This window comes from Artemia franciscana, chromosome 17, assembly GCF_032884065.1.
Source record: "Artemia franciscana chromosome 17, ASM3288406v1, whole genome shotgun sequence".
NCBI classification, from domain to species: Eukaryota; Metazoa; Arthropoda; class Branchiopoda; order Anostraca; family Artemiidae; genus Artemia; species Artemia franciscana.
In genome coordinates, this window is record NC_088879.1 from 25,319,916 (window position 1) to 25,339,658 (window position 19,743).

At 36.9% G+C, this 19,743-nt stretch overlaps 1 protein-coding gene and 1 long non-coding RNA gene across 3 annotated transcripts in view; one reads left to right on the forward strand and one right to left on the reverse strand.

Moving 5' to 3' along the window:
• The window catches only part of LOC136038058 (uncharacterized), a 50,296-nt gene that overhangs the window by 11,775 nt on the left and 18,778 nt on the right, over positions 1 to 19,743 (forward strand). Inside the window, exon 2 of the long non-coding RNA XR_010620122.1 lies at positions 8,239 to 8,337. This is a non-coding gene — a long non-coding RNA (uncharacterized LOC136038058). The remainder of the gene's footprint in view (positions 1 to 8,238; positions 8,338 to 19,743) is intronic.
• LOC136038054 (protein HGV2-like) overlaps positions 1 to 19,743 on the reverse strand; it is a 66,688-nt gene that overhangs the window by 5,888 nt on the left and 41,057 nt on the right. Inside the window, exons 5-7 of one of the 2 annotated variants that reach the window (XM_065721008.1) lie at positions 17,582 to 17,756; positions 10,779 to 10,909; positions 502 to 669 (exon numbers count right to left, since the gene is read on the reverse strand). In XM_065721008.1, the coding sequence (XP_065577080.1) occupies positions 502 to 669; positions 10,779 to 10,909; positions 17,582 to 17,756 (474 nt within the window). Of the gene's footprint in view, positions 1 to 501; positions 670 to 10,778; positions 10,913 to 17,581; positions 17,757 to 19,743 lie in introns of both variants that reach the window. The other variant, XM_065721007.1, reaches the window with a different exon arrangement.

Here is a 19,743-nt window from a genome sequence, read left to right on the forward strand (position 1 = left end):
TAATTTTTTATCTCTTAGAACACATTATTAAATAAAATATTTAACACTGACAAGCATTGACAAGAACGTGAAATGATCCGTTTAAGACAATATCCTCTCAAAATTTGATGCTATGTCAAATAATAATAATAATAATAATAATAAAAAAAAAAAAAAAAAAAAAAAAAAAAAAAAAAACGATATGAATTTTGTTAACGAAGTTTGCCTAATACTAATTAATTATGCAACTAATACATAATTAGAATTAGGTATGAAAGCTCAAAATCTGTCTTGTAAAGACATATTGATTCGGTTAGCAATTGATACAATTGTTGATATACAGGGATTGGTTTCTCCATTACGAAGGTAGCTTTCCCAAGTTATTGTGTTAAGATTTTAGATTCCCGAACGAGTATCATTTCCTCTTTTCTTTCTTAATCCATTCAGCAATCATTTGACTCATTAAAACTGTCAGTACATTGAGATATCAGTAAAAAAAAAGTCCGACTAAACAATACTTACTGGAGCTTTTCTTTTCACTGCAGTAATAAGATTGACAGACTTTACACTGCTCGATGTAGCAACAGACTCAGCCGATCCGATCGATGGAACATCAAAACCTGAAGTCGTCTCACCGAATTCGGACATGTCACCACCAAAAACAGCTGAATAAACTTTCTTCTCAACTGCCTAGAGAATTAAATACGGTATTTTAGTAAACAAGAATCTAAAATTTTGTTTTCTCTCTTTACTTTGTCAGGACAATATAAGAATTATCATAGAAAAGATTATCACTAGCTATGTGGGAGCCAAGCACCCATTCACACACAAAACAAAACAGAAGAGAATAATCACGGCCAAGGAGAATAATTGGAGTATAAATAAATAATTCATATGAAAATAAGTCATTCAAGTAAAAATAGGCTTTGCTGGTTGGAGGGAGGGGGAAAGTTCATAGCCTAGATTACCATCTCTTAATTAGATACTACTACTACTACTAGTAACTCACTACAGCACCAAACCAAATGAGGCCAACACAGCTACGCAAGCTCGTCCTTAATCCCAATCTATTCAAAGCTTCCCTTTTTACAGTCCCCCGAAGAAGTTCCAATTTCTTTTAAATCCTTTTTAACAATTTCTTCCTACCCTAATCGGGGACAACCTGCTTTTTGTTTGGCCCAAAACGGAGGATTAAAAAGATTAATTTTCGGCAATCTGTCGGCCTTCTTCAAAATGTGTCCTAGCCATCTCAAACTATCTCTCATTCTAGCCCTAGAAAGCGGGATAGAGCCAATCGACCACTCTTACCAATACTGAAAAGGCTCTTTTAATAATATTAAAAAAAAAGTTTTTTCAACTGAAAGCAAGGAGCACCATTAAAGCTTAAAACGAACAGAAATTATTCCGTATATGAAAGGGGTTGTCCCCTCCTCGACGTCTCGTTCTTTAGGCTAAAGTTGGACTCTTTCTCACAACTCTACTTTTTAAAACAAATAAAAAACTTTAGCGTAAAGAGCGAGGCGTCGAGGAGGGGACAACCCCTTTCATATACGGAATATTTTCTGTTCGTTTTAAGTTTTAATGTCGCTCCTTTCTTTGAAAAAACCTATTTGTTTTTTTCATTTAGTTTCTGAATGTTTTTGAATTAATGCATGTTTTGATTTCGGCTTACCGTACATGAATAATTAAAACGATTTTTTTTTTTTTTGCTAAATGGCTTTCTCTTAGTTTTGATCGGACTATTTTGATTCCGATCAAAAAGGGGTGGGAGAGGAGGCCTAGTTGCTCTCCAATCTTTTGGTTACTTAAAAGGGCAACTAGAACTTTTAATATTTTACGAACGTTTTTATTAGTAAAAAAATATACGTAACTAAAGAATTAACTTGCGTAACGAACTTCTATATTCTTACATTTTTATTACGTATATGAGGAGGTTGCCCCCTCGTTAATACCTCGCTCTTTACACTAAAGCTTGAGTTTTCTCCCAATTCTTTAAGAATGACCCCTGAATCACAAAGACCGTAGAATAAATAGATGAAATTAAATACTTTAGCGCAAAGAACGAGGTATTACAAGGAGGTAAACCCCTCATATGCGTAATAATTTCTGTTCGTTTTAAGTTTTAATGCTGCTTCTTATTTTCAGTTGAAAAAACTTTTTTATATTTTTTTCATTGTTTTTTGTTTTAAATAATGATAGAAAATCCTACACCCCCTTTATGGAAATTCTCTTCCCCCACGACAAATTCCTCCATGGAAAGATCCTCCCAAGTAACCCTATCCCCTCAATAAAAAAATCCCCCTGAAAACGTCTGTACGCTTCCCAATAACCATTACTATATGTAAACAATGGTCAAAGTTTGTAACTTGCAGCCCCTCCCCCGGGGACTGTGAGGGAGTAAGTCGTCCTCAAAGACATATTTATTAGGTTTTTCGACTATGATGAACAAAATGGCTATCTCAAAATTTTGATCCATTGACTTTGGGAAAAAATGAGCGTGGGAGGGGGCCTAGGTGCCCTTCAATTTTTTGGTCACTTAAAAAGGGCACTAGAACTTTTAATTTCGATTAGAATGATCCCTCTCACTACATTCTAGGACTACTGGGTCAATACAATAACCCCTGGGAAAAGGAAAAAGAAAAAAACGAAAACCAATAAACACGCACCCGTGATCTGTCTTGTGGCAAAAAATACAAAATTCCACATTTTTGTAGATAGGAGCTTGAAACTATGACTTCTATGACTTTTAGGGGGTGTTTCCCCCCTATTTTCCAAATTAAGGCAAATTTACTCAGGCTCTTAACTTTTGATGGGTAAGACTAAATTCCGGCATCAAAATTCCGTTTTTTAGAGTTTCGTTTACTGTTAAGCCGGGTCGCTCCTTACTACAGTTCGTTACCACGAACTGTTTGATAGATTTGACCATTGACCTCCTTCAATATCATTCCCTTTAAACAAAAGTATCGTTTTGTTTGATCCGTAGTTGTCTACTTTTTAACCCATTGAAAAACTGTAAGTAAATAGCGACCCGGCTCAATTGTAACTGAAACTCTAAAAAACAGAATTTTTACACCAATTGTTATATCAAAAGAATCGGCTTATTATGCTGATTTAAAATATATAAATTTCATTAAGTACATTAAAAGCTACGAGCCTCAGAAAATTTGCCAGATTTTCAAAAAAGCGGTAATCACCCCCTAAAAGTCATAGAGTCTTAACGAAATTTACACCATCAGATTCAGCATATCGGAAAGAATACTGTATAGGTTTCAAGCTCCTATCTGCAAAAATGTGGAATTTTGTATTTTTTTGCCAAAAGAAAGATCACGGATACGTGTTTCTTTTTTTTTTCAGGGCTGATCGTGTCGAGCCACAAGTCCCAGAACATCGTGAGACGGCTCATTCAAGGGAAATAATAAGTCTTAGTGCCCTTTTTAAGCGACCAATAAGATTGGAGGGCAACTAGGCCCTCAAAATTTTGAGGGCCTAGGCGATCAAAATTTTGAGATAGCCATTTTTTTTTCGTTATAATTGAAAGACCCAATAACTTTGCCTTTGGATATAAAACGACCCCCCCCCCCAACAGTCCCAGGGGAAAGGTCTTTAAGCTATAATATTTACCCATTGTTTACGCATATTTTTTTATATTGGGAAGCATGTATACATTTTAGGATGGAAGGGGAATAAATTCTTTGCTGGGGGTTTTCTCACAGGGAAATTCCATGGGTAAGGATGAATCGCCCCTTAAAAGTAATAGAATCTTAATGAAAATAACACTATCAGATTCAGCGTATCAGAAAACCCAACTCAACATGTTCCAAGCTCCTATCTGCAATAATGTATAATTTTTTTTTTTTTTTTTTTTTTTTTTGCCACAAGAAAGATCACGGGTGTTCTTTCTTCGTCACAGATGCGTGTTTATTTCTCTGTTTGTTTTTTTCCAGGTGTGATAGCACTGACCCAGTGGTCCTAGAATATCGAGAGGGCTCATTCGAACGGAAATCAAAAGTTCTGGTGCCCATTTCAAGTGACCAAAAAGATTGGAGGGCAACTGGGCCCCCTCCCACACTCATTTTCCCCAAAAAGTATCTGATTAAAATTTCGAAATAGCCGTTTTGTTCAGTATAGTTGAAAAATCAAACTGTCTTTTAGGTGCAAAATGACCCCCTCCAGTGCGTGGGGAGAGGCCTGTAAGTTATTAAATTCACCCATTATTAACGTATAGTATTTGTTATTGGGATGTATACTGACATTTTTTTGGTGGGGGGGGGGAGGAAGAGGGCATTTCTGGAGTGATCGAGAAACCAATTAAACATTGAAGTCTTATTCAAATGAAAGAATGCTAAGGAGAATTTTTCAGATTGAATCGTCTACAAGCAATTTTATAACGGGGGGGGGGATTATCAGCAAGGATGGAACTATCTGGAGAAAATTTGATAGGGGAGGGGGGGTACATCAGCCGATATAAAAGGAATATAAACAATATATATTCAGAGTGGTGGCAGTGGAGGGATACACGCTATGAAAATATACAGTGTTATTTTTGTAAAGAATATAAACATGTTCGAACCCAATACGAAAGAGCGAATGCTCGTAGAAGTGCTACTCCGGGAAACAAGCAGACTGACCAAAACTGGGGGAAATGGTTGGTAGTAAAATAATACCCCAAAAGATGTTTACTCCTAAATTAAATGTTAAATTTAAACCAATAGATCGAAGAGGTACGTAAGATTCCAGTGATATTTTATCCAGTTATAGTAAACAGTCAAATACCAGTATGGAAAGACACCAAGAAGAAGTTTTATGCAACATTGGGCTACCTGTCAAGTAAAATAATAACGATCAGTTCCTAATACTCCATATGATCAAACTTGGTGATATAGTGTTCGGCATTTTTAGATTCAGGTTGTCATAGGTCAATAATAAGTGAAAGACTGTTTAACAGAATTTCCCCTAAATTTCAACAGAATTGCATGTCAACGTTAACTCGTCTTAAGCCACTAGGGCCCGAGTCACTGCCGATTACGGTAAAGTTATACTACTGCTTTGCGTTTCCGACAAGAACCGATAGAAGCGTTTAGATAGGGAGTTTTTTATTTTTCTTAATTTGGATTAAGAGGTAATTTTCGGAAGAGACATTTTGCATGCTCTGAATTCCACAATTGACCTGCATACGAATACCATAACGTTTGGGTTCTCAGCTAGTCAAAACAATCCTTGCAATTTTCAATCGTTTTGGACAGGTAGTGTTGTATTGCCAAAGCTGTGTCATTTAGTCCCGGAACTATGAAAATTATCCAGCTGAGCTTCAAATCAAGAGATGGAAATGACGTTGCACACGATTCTACGGTTTTATTCTACCCTTCAGATGATTTATTGGACAATTTAAAATACTCAGTACACGTGGTCGCCCGTAATGCTAGTTTGGCCGCAATCTTTAATGACGGGGACAAGGTAATAAAACTGTCTCGCCACACGATTTTGGGGAATTTGAGGAAATTTCTGACCAAATAATTGAGGCAGCTAAGGAAGATATAAAAATACAGACCAAGAACAGTTCTTCACAAAATTAGGAATGGAGTGACGATACTTTTATTAAGGGTTTCCAGCTAGATCATCTCTCTGGTAAGCCTGTATTGAAAGCGAAATTGTGCAGCCTTCTAATTAAATATAAACAGATTTTTTCACGCCATAGTTATGATATAGGCAGGAATGATTCGCTTAAATACAAAGTTGTAATTGATCCAAACGTTCCACCTCCCAACCAAAATCACTCAATTTGCCTCTTGCCATGCAAGATGTCCGTCAAAAACATACCTCTGCGCTTTTGAAGGCTGGTGTCATCAGACCTCGACGAAGTGAATTTTGTAGCCCCGTTGTCCTAATTCGAAAGACGAAAAATGGTAAGGTTACTCCAAAACACAAATAGGATTTAGATAACTCGAGTATAATCTGGGACATGAGCAGTATTAATAAAATGATCAAAGAGTCAGCGTGGCCTATGCCTCTTATAAAAAATGTTCATCAGGAATTAAAGCTCCAAAAACAAGTACTCCATTTTGGGCATGAAGCACACATATTATAACGTCGAACTACATGAAGATTCACAAAAACATTTTGCATTTAACTCACCGAGTGGAAAAATGTACAGTTTTATGAGATCTCCACAAGGGTCAAATATCTCCCTTCGAGCTTTTTGTCAGTGGGCTAGCATTTTATTTGATACCAAAACTTTCGGAAATATTGTGACATTATATTTGTTTCAAGTAGGGGTGACGATAATGAACATTTGGCAGACCATGAAAAAGTGTTTTTTCAAGGCTTTTGCAAAGTAGCGTTAAATTGCGAATGGATAAGTGCCGATTCTTCACTGAGCTTCTGGAACTATTAGGACATGAAGTAACTCCAGTTGGCATTGCGCCGCTCAAGAATAAACGGGACCCAACAAAAGCCATTCAACCTCCCAGAGATATAGTAGAACTTAGAAGTTTCTTAAGGCTAACAAATTGGTACCGCTCCTTCTATTTGAATTACGTAAAATTACCGGCACCACTAACGAAGGTACTCAGAAAAGATTCCAAATGGTTGGGAAAAGCAAGAACAAGATAGTTTTGACTCGTTAAACTGGAAATAACCAGCCCAAATTCTGTATTTTTATCGTTCCTGATCTATAAGAGAATGGTCCGTTTTGGTTTGCGGTAGACACATCCAGTGATGCTTGTGGCGGTCTCCTTTTACAGATAGATCATACTGGACAGTTTAAGCTAGTTTCTGCATTCAGTAAAGATCTTTTGCGCCAATTTAGTAAAACGGATGACATGAATGGTGAGCTCTTCGGAGCGGTATACACTTTGAGTACTATATCTCAGGAAGAGAAGCTCATTTTCTAATTGATAGTAAAGCAATTAGATTTCTCCGTAAATGTAAGGATAGGTTATCAAAGTTGTATAGAATTTTACTGGTCTTAGATAGTCCCTTGTATCATTGGCGCCATATGCCAGGGAAAAAACACGCTGCCGACATACTGTCTGGAACAGCAAAAGAAATTGTAGAGGCTACTAGACCTATTTCAATGAAAAATAATTGAATTAATTTTTTTTTTTTTTGCACCAGCAAAATGGAGATGTTAATTACTTGGGTTTAGACCACAAGCATATAGGAAAACTTCAGAGAGAATGTAATAGGGAGAAGGCTATTAGAGAGAAGAGAGAAGGCTATTACCTTGAGGTAATAGGAAAAAGGTCAAAGGCCTTTATAGCTATCTAGGAAAAGGGAGCTGGTTTTGATGCCTCGCAGGACGGTTTTGATGCCCCACGGAATGAAGTTATTGTTGAGGAAACAAGGGGAAAAAATTAAAAAATGCCATGGATGAAAAGTCTTGTCGACGGAATTTTCCTGAGTGATAGAGTATTGTATTGCCAGTCTAGGATGAAAGAAGATTTAGAATGTGCACAAACACCAAAATTGATGCTCCCCGAAATGCTGATTATACGTACACATTTAAGTAGCCAAAAGACGGTACAAAATCTTCAGGCTTATTGGATTTTCATAAATATGGGAAAGAGAGTAGACATAGTTTGTAGAAACTGTCATGCGTGTCTCCGGAGAAATAAATTCCATGAAATCCCTCATCTACCGTTAGGTCGGAGTGAAGCTCCTTTTCATGTCTGTCACATGTGGAGTATAAACAGGGTTGGGCCATTACCGAAAGCGGATGAAGGGTTCGAGCATGTAATAGTAGCCGTAATATTGCTCACGGATAAACACAGAGTTACCGTTTTAAAGTAGTGCAGCATTTCTGTGATATACACAAGATTGACCGATTACTACTGGTTTTAATACTTCCTATATATTCTAGTAGTTTATAACCCATTTTCGAATAGTTTATGTGAAAACCGAGTAAAGGCTTGTAAAAAAACCTGCAAGGCCTTCTGTTATGAATCTGAGTCTAATCCGTCAGATTATATTCCAAGTATTCAACTGGCACTCAATAGCGCCGATTTCCTATCTTGATTTAAAGTTACTGCGACCGCGACTGGACGACTTCGACAGTTACAAAGAGTTTGCAGCTAGTCGAGTCTAACAGCTTTTCTACCCTCAGGCCGGACAATTTAATAGACACAACACAAAAATCCCAAGCTTAAAAGAGAGAGACATTACCTATGTAAACATATGACATGGAAAGGGCTAAAATTAAAATTGCATGGTCCATATACGATATTATAAGTAACACAATCAAACCGAGTTTTCTTGTTGCAGGAATTAGACGGAAAGGGTACCAGAAGAAATGTCAACATCAGACTCATGAAACCAGGAAGACCCCTCCGTATTTCTCGGGGAAAATCCGGAGTACTCTGAGTATGTAGCTAATGTAAAACCGGTCGCTACAGAATCGGAAAGTACTGTAAATATGTCATGATTTTAGTTCAGCGTTTAAAAGAAATTTCTTTATGTGTATATTTACCAGTAGTACAGCGACAAATATTAAGAAATATAGGGAACTCCAGCACCGTCTGCTTAGAGGCAAGAAACCGGAATGGGGAACTGATAGTCCAGGAGTTCGATACCATCAATCCATTATTTGTGGATAGGTCAAATCCAAGGCGCTCCGTGGCAGTAAAACCCTGGGGATTTTATTGGGAATAACATTTTGACATCATTGCAGCATGGTAGGCAATCAAACTGCAATTGTTGACATATCTATTCTATTATGTCTTAATCATAATTTTATGCAATATCATTTATTTACCAGCGGTATATTCAGAATCAATTAGCCTCTCTTGTTCCTTCCTCTTGCTTTAATCCGCAAGTCATTAATATTCCCACCATTCCTTATCCTCACCCAATTCAGAGGTATGGGGAACAAGTCTAGTTCAAAGTATACAGAGAAAAATAAAATGTAACATATCCAGATTTCGACTACTGTTATTATTGTAGTTCTTTTATATTATGTAAGTGTATTAATGATGGGGATTTACTATCGTATGCCTTCTCTAAGTCAAGAGAAAGTGTCAATTTATCATGTTAAAAGTTATGCAAATTTTTAAACCTTGGTGATTGGTGCTAATAATTGTAATTTTCGCAAGTGTGATGCCGTCACCAGAATACTAACAAATAGAGACACGGTCTCACCATTTCAGACAATGCCTTGATCAACAGTCCAAAAAGTTTTAAGTCCAATGCTTTATAATTTTAGTACATTTTACTGTTCCTTTTTTTGTAAACCATACTAGGCTTCAACAGTAGAAAAATAAATAGAGATGTATGAACCTTAAGTGAACAATTTGGGAAGGTATGAAATGCATTAAATTGAATTAAAGTTTTAGGGTTTAATGATAGGGGAAGAAGTCAAATTTGGGAAATTTAATTTAAAATAGCGGGATGGGGGAGAATCTGTAAAGTAGTTTAAATATAAATTCGACATGCCATTATCTGGTGTCTCATTTCTAAACCCATGTATATGTCAATGACAGTTTCTCTAGGGGGTCTTCCCTGAGGACCACAGCTTACCGTGTAAACGTTTTTATTCTCAGGCCAGTGAACAGCCAATAGCTGGAACTTCCGTTCCAGAAGGATTCAGGCCAAACGTATACTGTTAAAGTTAGTCCATCTCTCACCTTCGTCTCAGTTGTATGTTTTTCTGCTACCTTTTGTTCACTGTACGTGTATTCTTACGACTAATAAATAAAAGCCTTATACTGACGTTAGTCCTATTGACTGTCTTCGAGAACTTACGTAAACCGTTACATCAGCCGATATAAAAGGCATATAAACAAAAGATTTACACCTGCATTAGTTGAAAAACGTTCAGAAATAAAAAAAAAGTTTTTTTGACTGAAAGTAAGGAGCGACATTAAAACTTAAAACGAACAGAAATTAGTTTTTATTGTTTTAAAAAGCGGAGTTGAGACAAAGAGTCGAACCTTAGCGTAAAGAATAATTTCAATGCTGAATAATTGTAATAATGTTAATGTTAAGACAATTCCCATGAAAAACATTTGAAAAAACTTCCTCAGCCTTTCAAAGTCCCATGCATTCCATATCCACGTTGTTAAACGTCCCACACTTGTATGGATTTACATTGATGGGTATTTTCAGGTGTTCAGAAAAATTACTATCAAAAAGTGTTACACTCTTGTCACATATCCCGTGACATAAATAAAGGCATGTTTAAAATGGCTGGACAGGTGTATTATTATACAACTCAGTGATTGCTATAGCTAGTTTATACTAACGCATGTGGCACACATTTTCTAACTAGGGTTTATTTTCCAGACCATTGCTCCTTTTGAACGTTTTTTTATACCACAATTTGCTTAAGTTTGGGTGAAAGGCCACCCAGCACCTTGCAAGAATGCCGGATTTTCCAGGTGATCGTAAAATAAAAGTGGCAATTCTGGAAAGAAACCTTGGCAAATCTTTGCAGGTGCCATAAAGAAAGAGCACATAAAACTCACAAAACCCACGCTGTCTTTCGTTTGCTATAAATGTTATAAATTGAGTAATGCGCTCAATCTTACCATTTCCTTATAATAGCCAAATCGCACAGCCTCAATAAAGTGCGTAACATTGATTTTACGGTGATTAAAATTTCCCCATAAACTTACATTTTTGTCCCTCGGGAAAAAAAAAAACATTTAGGACAAGATGATGTAAAGTTTCAATTTCAAAATGGCTGTAATGAGCAACCATTGCCGAAATTGCCGTACAGTCTAAGAAACTGACACAAGTCAATAACCTCTAATTCTTGCTTGAGTGATTGCAAAGCTTAAGCCATTTAAGTAGAAAGAAATACTTACAGGTTTCACTAAATCAATAGTTTCCATTACTTCTTTTTTTGCTTCTACTGTGTCTTCCATTCTTTCTTTTATGTCTGATATTACTCTCGTTATATCTTCTATTTCTTCCATTGCTGCCTTTTTTGCTGCTTCTTCTAGAAAAACAAAGGGCTCATTCTAAAAGCGGCCATCACTTAAAAAAAAAAAAGAAGATAGGATGCAATTCATCATATTCATTTTAAGCCATATCCTGAGCCTGTTTGTCACTGAAACAAGTTAAGAATTCCTAGAAAAAAAATGTGTCTTCAATCTACTTTTTCGAAAAAACTGTAAATTAATTTTTATCTTTCCGAAGTTATTACGGAAAATTCATAGTTGGCATTATAAGGTAAATTCAGGGACAATGAAAAAACAGTCTACAGACATTTAAAAAGAAATTAGGTGACCATGAAACACAAAACTCTTGAATTTTCCTCTTTTAATTAAGAGAAAATCAAATCTAACTGTTATACAATCATGTGAATGCAAAAGCATTCCTTCAAAGCAAAACGTGCCCCCCTCTAAAACACATTCCATTCCGATTTCGAATATTCACTTACTATCCATAAATATTTTTACAGACCAAGCCTGTTTTACCTGTTTCTCTGGACTTACCACAAAATATAGTTTCATCAAAAGCTTCATCTAGCTTACGTCTACTACATCCCATCTAACTAAATTTATTCTAATAGGGAGGGTACGGGAGAATTACTCCCGAAAACTTCAAAATAATGGCTTACAACTTTTTATTATTTTTTATGGCACTTGGTATTAACCAAGTGACATATAGCAATCGCAAGCTCTGTCGGTCTGTCTGTCGGTCCCGGTTTTGCTACTTTAGGCACTTCCGGGTAAGCTAGGACGATGAAATTTGGCAGGCGTATCAGGGACCGGACCAGATTAAATTATAACTAGTCGTTTTCCCGATTTGACCATCTGGAGGGGGGAGGAATGGGGGGGCTGATTAATTCGGAAAAAACAGAAAAAATGGAGTATTTTTAACTTACGAACGGTTGATCAGATCTTAATGAAATTTGATGTTTGGAAGGATATCGTGTCTCAGAGCTGTTATTTTAAATCCTGACCGGATCTGGTGACATTGGAGGGGAGTTGGGAGGGGGAAACCTAAAATCTTGGAAAACACTTGGAGTGGAGGGATCGGGACATTCATATTTAGAACAACCTCGTAACTCAGATTTCTTATTTTAAATCTCAACCTGATCCAGCATCATTGGGGGGGGAAGTTGGGGGGACCGGAAATTTTAGAAAATACTTAAAGCGGAGAAATCAGGATGAACAGGATGAAAAGCCTAAAAACCTGTCTAAGATACGTGACTGATATAACCGGACCGAATCTGCTCTCTTTGGTGGAGTTGGGGGGGGGGGGGGGTAATTCGGAAAAATGAGGTATTTGTAACTTACGAAGGAGTGATCGGATCTTAATGAAATTGATATTTAGAAGGATCTTGTGCTTTAAAGCTCTAATTTTAAATTCCGACCAGATTTTGTGACAGTGGGGGGAGTTGGAGAGGGAAACCGGAATCCTTGGAAAACGTGAAAATTGGGGCATTTTTATATTACGAATAGGTGATCGGACCTTAATGAAACTTGATATATATAGAAGGATCTTATGTCTCAGGTGTTCCACTTTCGACTCGAATTGGATCCGGGGACATAGGGGGTTGGAGGAGGGAAACAGAAATCTTGGAAAACACTTACAGTGGAAAGATCGGGATAAAAATTGATGGGAAGAATAAGCATAATTTCTAGATATGTGATTGACATAATTGGAACGGATCCGTTCTCTTTGGAGGAGCTAGGGGGGTGTTAATTTGGAAAAATTCGAAAACTTGAGGTATTTTTAACTTAAGAACGGGTGACCGAATCTTAATGAAATTTGATATTTAGAAGGATTTCATGTCTCAGAGCTATTATTTCAAATCCCGACCAGATCTGTTGACATTGGAGGGAGATAGAGGGGGAAATCGGAAATCTTGGAAAACGCTTGGAGTGGAGGAATCGGGATGAAGCTTGGTGAATAGAATAAGCAAATGTCCTTGGTACGTGATTGACGTAACCGTACTGGATTTGCTCTCTTTGGGGGAGTTGGAGGGAGGGGTTTAGTGATTTGGTGAGTTTGGTACTTTTGGACGTGCTAGGACGATGAAAATTGGTAGGCGTGTCAGGGAGCTGCACAAAAAACTTGATAAAGTCGTTTTCCCAGATTCGAACATCTGGGGGGCTAAAGGGAGAGGAAAAATTAGAAAAAATGAGGTGTCTATACCTTACGAGTGGGTGATCGGATCTTAATGAATTTTGATATTTAGAAGGACATCGTGACTCAGAGCTCTTATTTTAAATCCTGACCGGCATTAAGCCTCTGATCTTCCTTTTAATCAATCTATTGATTCTTAGAATTTTGTTAGATCTCATACCATATAAGCTCTTGGCTCTTAGCTCTTCTTGCCTCGTCACAAGTGCCATATGAGCTCTTAGCTCTTGTTTTTTATTAACGTGACAGCTTTTATTTGAATCGCCTCAGAAAAATACTATGATTTCTCAGTGTAATTAAAATAAAATGATTACTTATTGTTATCTCTAATAAACTATATTTTATGTAAATTGTATTTATGCATTCTATAAACTATGAATTTTTTCGCAGTACGTTTACTTACTTGTATTTGTACTTGAGACAAGGTACAGGCTGATCAGCCCAACTTGGCACCAAGAATACGATGGAGCACATTATGCCACTGCTTCCGATCTTCGTGTTGGGGTAGATCATATCCAACCATGATTTGTCCCATTTGCCTACGTAATTCCGGAATCTACCTAAAGGCTCAAGGTTTTTCTTCATTACGGCATTCCATGCTGATCTCCCTCCTATTTCTTTCACTGGGAAGAGGGTTAAGCCCCCCTTCCCAAGTAGTCGAGTTACGGGTCAAGTACTCGCTTGAGACCGCATAACATGCGAAAAACATCTGAGCCTTCTGCTCTTGACGACGGCGAATAGTGAATGCTTCTGATAGCATATTTGCATTAGATGCTCGTCGCTCATTCTTTGGCTAAGTTTGAGGTTGAAAATGGCCATAAGAAGCTTCCAGTCAAAGATGCCGAGTCAGCATTCGCCTTCTGCCTTTAGTGGCCAAGTGTCAGAACCATACAGCAAAATGTAGAGAATACACGCCGCATAGACTTAGAATTTTGTCATAAAGTTGAGCTCTTTTCTGAACCATAATGGCTTTCGTGATTTGCCTTAAGTACTTCATGCCTAATTTACTATCCTTGATTCGGTTCGAGACTCCACCCTTGATAGTAAACAGTGACCTGATATACCTGAATTTTGCTACTTGTTCAAGCTGTTATCCATTTAGAGTGACTGACGAATTTCTATCCATAGACAGGTTCTGGGTTTTGGGGTCAATAATGGATAGGCCTGTCAGGCCAGCACTGTTTACCACTCTCTTAACATGTCATAGTCGGGACGGTTGGTTAGGCGAGAAGTGTGTATTGTCTAGGTATTCAAGAACCCTCCTTGCTTGCCGCTGATTGGCTCAATTCCGTCTTTTGATTTTGTGGAGTTTTTCAAAACCCCATCAATTACGTAGTTAAAGAGGATTGGAGAATCTGGGCAGGCTTACCGCACACCATTGGCGATTCTGATGAGTTCCGTGAGCTCTAAATACACGCAGATATCGCACCGCATGTTTTATAGTAAAATTTTACTAATAGTCTCCTCGCATGATTTCCTATTGTAGCGGATGAAGTACCGAGATGAACGCTGCTATAAATCCAAAAAGATAAAAGTGTTTTCTCCATTATGGATAGAGCACTAGTGTGGGAAGATCCGAGGTGAGAAAATGTGATCTAGGCAACCGGTTCCTGGGCTGAAACCAGTTTGATTTTTTCTAGCTCTACGATATCTTTTGGCTCTAAATCTGTTTAGGATAACGACGGCAAAAAGCTTTTCAGACATGTCTATGACCAAAAAGCCTCGTTAGTCCTTATAATTACAATCGCTCCTGTCACCCTTCTTGAAAACTGAATGACGTAAAATCATCAGTTCAAACTTTGGAGACCTACTCGCTCCTCCAGATCTTCTTGAGGAGGTTCGTGAGTGTGCTGACTAAGGATGGACTTGCTTTATGGAAATCCAGTAGTAACCCTTCTCCTGGCACTTTGTAGCTCTTAATAAAGCTACAGCTCTACAATAGAGCAACCCTTTATAGGTACATAACAATTTTATCGATGTCATTACTTCTTTTAGTATAGGTGGGAAAATATCAACGGGATACTTATTTTTCGGCTGGGATGGTTCAAGTCCACTGCCCAGCGGTACAGGTGGTAGGAAATGCTGGTTGAGTTTACTACGAGTTTCAGAGGTTCTGCCCAACGACTCATTTTTCTAATTAGTCAATTATACAACCATCCGTCTTCTTAACATTTTCAGCTATTAGCCTTCCCGTTCTCTTGGGGTTTTGTTCAGTTGCGATGCTTGTCCAGTATCAGAGCTAATCCCTTTTAGCTAGTCTGTGAGCTTCCTAACATAGCCTTTGAACTATTCTCAATCTAGTAAGGCTTTCGACTCGTCATTGAGGGCCTGAGCTGCTCTATCTAGTACCGCTTATTGTGGTTATTGGCTCGTTTTCAGATTATCTCAGAATCTCAATAACCGCTATCACAGGATAAAAGACGGTTTTACTGAAAGATTTTATCACCTATCAAGCTCATTGTACAGCAATTATTTCAATTTTTTCGTATCCGAATTTATCGTAAAAAGACTTCTGATTTTTTTTTTTTTTTTTTTTTTTTTTTTTTTTTTTTTTTTTTTGAACACGCAAAGTACATGTAGAGAGAACAATTAAGTAAAGCTTCAACGAGACGCCAAAAAAGGCTGTATAAGCCTTTTTAGAAAGTATTGAAGGAAAAACAAATCCCGTTCTTTTTTTGTAGGGGGAGGGGGCAGCCTTCCGTATTATTTTTACTGAGAACATACGGAGGCCATGAACCAAACTTTGTTCTTTCCCATCCTGTAAGAGGGTGAGCAATGCCTTTTGTTCAGTTTCTTGAACCAGGATTTAACTCGAAGAGAATGATAAATTACGGATTTTTTTTTAGATGGTTATCGTCAAATGATCTTAGCTATAAAAAAGAAAAAAAAAGGTTCTACAAAATGATCTGTAATATTTGGTGAATGTCAGATTTATTATAATCAATATTCTAATAGAACAATATCACAGTCCCTAAGGGAGTGAGGGAGGTTGTTCAATGTCTGTCTTGTATAAATTTCTAACATTGACGGGAAAAAATCTACCAATCGAATTCGTTTAAAGCTTTAAAAGAGGCGTTAATAAAAAAAAAGTTTATCTTTACTAAATCCACTTTATTTACAACATCTAGATATTACATTTATTAATAAAATCTTTACAATTATATACCTTTAGATTGCAATGTAATATTAATGACTTTTTTCAATAAATTCGTAAAAAAATGTGTCCAAACCACCTTGTCAGTGCTAGATATTCAACAAAAACATGTTTGCTTGACTTGACTAAGTCTTGCTAGACTAAACGTAGTTTTAAATATGTTTCTCTACTTTACTCTTAGTTTTCAATTGTAAGTTTCATGGTTAAAACGAATCTAAGAACAAGTCTAAGACCTAAGAAGGAGATGTTAAGACTTTACATGAGAGATTTTCACAGTTTAACCAATTCTCTTCCTCCCATTAATACTTGTACTCTAGAAAGAATGAATGACTAACTAAAGTACAAAAACTAGGGAGCTGTTGGGAATTTATTGCAACATGACATTATGAAAGAAGCAGCTTTATACCGAACCATCGGCTAAATTAAAGGGTCAAGGAGAGCTGAACAGCTTTCATCTCAACAAAAGTAGGCAAAATTGCTTTTTGTTTTTTACATGGAAAACAAATTCAAAAATCGCCAAAATGCAAAACAAACCTTATGCCTCTTTTTTACCAAACATACTAACATTGGCACCAGACTTACTTCTCTAATAACACGAAGAGAAAGATGTTACAGATCGTTGGTAAATCTCATATTGATTAACAGCATTCACTCTGTCAGCTGATGCGGGGCCAACTACGATTGAACAGCCAATCATAGCCTTCGAAGTTTTCAAAATCGGTCAGACTTCTAAAATGATCCACCTCCAAAAATGCTGATGGTAAGGTGACTGAGCTTAACTATGGATATACACTATAGAGCAAGGTTATCAAGCCAAGCAAAAGGTCCAACCAATCCTGTGTCTGCCGTACTCAGGCCAATTTGATTTTTCTCATTGTTCGATTATTTTCCGATGAGAAAAAGTGTTTATGGCTCTTTTGTTTTAAACAAACATGCTAAGATCTTATTTCCCTAATGGTAGAAGACAAATTATTAGGACAAAAATGATCTAGTACTCAGGCGTTCCTTCGTTTTTATTAAACTTATTACCTTTGAGACCTAAGCAGCTTGGTGAGAAGTTTACCAGAGCCCTCTTACAAATAATTTTTTTTTTTTTTTGCATTTCTTCGGAACTCAATCCTAACCAATTGAAAATAGGAAAAATACATTTCGAATATTTTACCAGATAAATGAAAGTTCACAAAGTTGCGTCACAATAAAACAAGGCTCAAACATGGAAGGAGTAGCCAGAAAAATAAATAGTTTATTTACTAGAAGTTAGAACTATTTAGACACCAAATCATTCACAACCTCTGTTAAAAACAAAGAAAAATACAAACAGTAATTTAAGAAACTAGATTATGAAATCAAAGAGCATACCAGTTTCAGAGCTACTTGCTTCTTTCTTAAGATTGGACATCTTTTCTTCAAGAATACTAATAGATGTTTTATAAGAGCTGATAGCGTTAGTTATTTCACCATTACAAGAATATGCAGAACCCATATTGAAATGAGTCTCAGATATAGCTCGATCATCCGACGGAAGTACTTTCACCTAAAAAATAAAATATCAACTAAAATAGAATAAAAAAAAGTGAGAAAAACAAAATTCAATGTAAAAGAATATGCACCAAAGTCTGATTAATGATCCTTTACAAAACACTAAAAAAAAGTAACTGGTGAATGAATTGAATTATGTAAATAAAGCTGCTGTACCAAGAGTCTTTCCTGTTCAACTGAACCCTCGTTTAACTCAACCCTATTCAACTTAAGACATTTTTTAACCTAACCCCCACTTAAGACAACCCCCCTTCAACTCGACACGCATTCAACTCAGCCCTCCTCCCCCCTGCAATTCAACACTCATATAACTTAACCCCCATGCAATTCAGCCATCATTTAACTCAACCGTAATGCAACTCAACCCCCGTTTAACCCAACCCTCCTTCAGCTGAAACCTCCTTAAAAGAGCAATATAACAAAAGAAAATGTAATTCAATCCTTACTGTCGGAAGTGATAGAATTGACTGAATTGAAATTGTCTATTCATTGTTTAATTCAGTGAATTGTCTAATTCAGTGTCATGTCAGTGTTTTTCTATTATTATTATTATTATTATTCTGCTTTAGTGCTGGAAATACTCTCGGGGAAGGCCAAACACTAGATGGGCTCATGTAATAAACCAACGTCTGCTCAATCGCAACATCAACTCAAATGAGGCCCCATACTTAGCCCTGGACAGGGCTATTTGGAGAAGACTGACGGCGTTGTCAACCAGTTCTCTCTACGCTGGCGACCCTGCTGAGCAAGAGCGTCAAAGTTTAATGCAAAACTATTCCTCCCCTCCCCTTTCTAAAAAACTAAGAATTTATCTGTCTTATTTGTTTCATAATTAGCAAGACTTTCCATGCCCAGGGATCGAACACACATAAATTTCATGGTTCTAGGATTAGCTTCAACCTAGTACATAAATAAACCAATAAACCCATTCCTGAAAGTTTCTTCCAATTTAGAATAAGTTCATACAGATACCATTTGATTCATCATTCAATGCTGTTTCTGAATATTAAAGTTACTACCTTTAAAATTACGTCCCAGTCCTAGTCCTAATGCCGAGATATAGACCTGCCAAAAACAAAAACCTTGATGATTTTGTCAGTTTATGTTGTTTTTCTTGTGCTTATTTCTCATAAATAGTTCATAATGCCAAGTATTATCATTCGAAAAAAAAATCAGCGATATACTGTATATAGTCTACGGCTACATTCAGGCACTAGGGGAACTGGGACGCAATTACTCAGCGGCGATTATTACATATGGAAGAGCGTTGGATCGTAAATCGAAGGGGAAGTTTGTTTTTCAGCTAGCGAGTGAACGTACGAAAAATTTACCGCCAAAACTTCAACCACAAAACTTTAAATGCTTGATTTTATTTAAAGCTTAAACACTTTAAAACCATTGAAACACCATGCATGACCTTCAGTTTAGGGCATTGCAATATAAGTTGGAAACTGCAAGCGAAGTGAAAAGCAAATTTTGAGCTTCCAGTCCCCGCTAGTTCAAACTTATTCATAGAACAAGGTTGAGTTACATGAGAGTTGAGTTAAACAGCAGTTTAGTTGCTTGGGTCGAGTTAAATGATGTTGAATTGCACGGAGGATGAGTTCAACAGGGTTAAATGAAGGGAGAATTAAGCTGAAAGAGGGTCGAGTTGAACAAGGTTTAGGTATGCACGGACACCACTTAGTGTATAAGCAGGGCTGCAACCTTTATTAGGTTTTCTTTCTCTCCCATGTCAATTGTAAATATAGAGAATCATAACTTTTTCCTTAATTAGTAGACTTAATACTCAACTTAATCTTATGACAATAATCAACTATTGCAATCGACAAAACTAAATTAGCACCAATCGCCAAACTTCTTTAGCGTCAGAAACGGCAAAATCAAGTCCTTTGGCTAAGCACACAGTTAGATTTCTGTGTTAATTTACTATCCTATGTTCACAAACAAATGTTTCCTGTCGTTTCATGCAGAGATAGGGT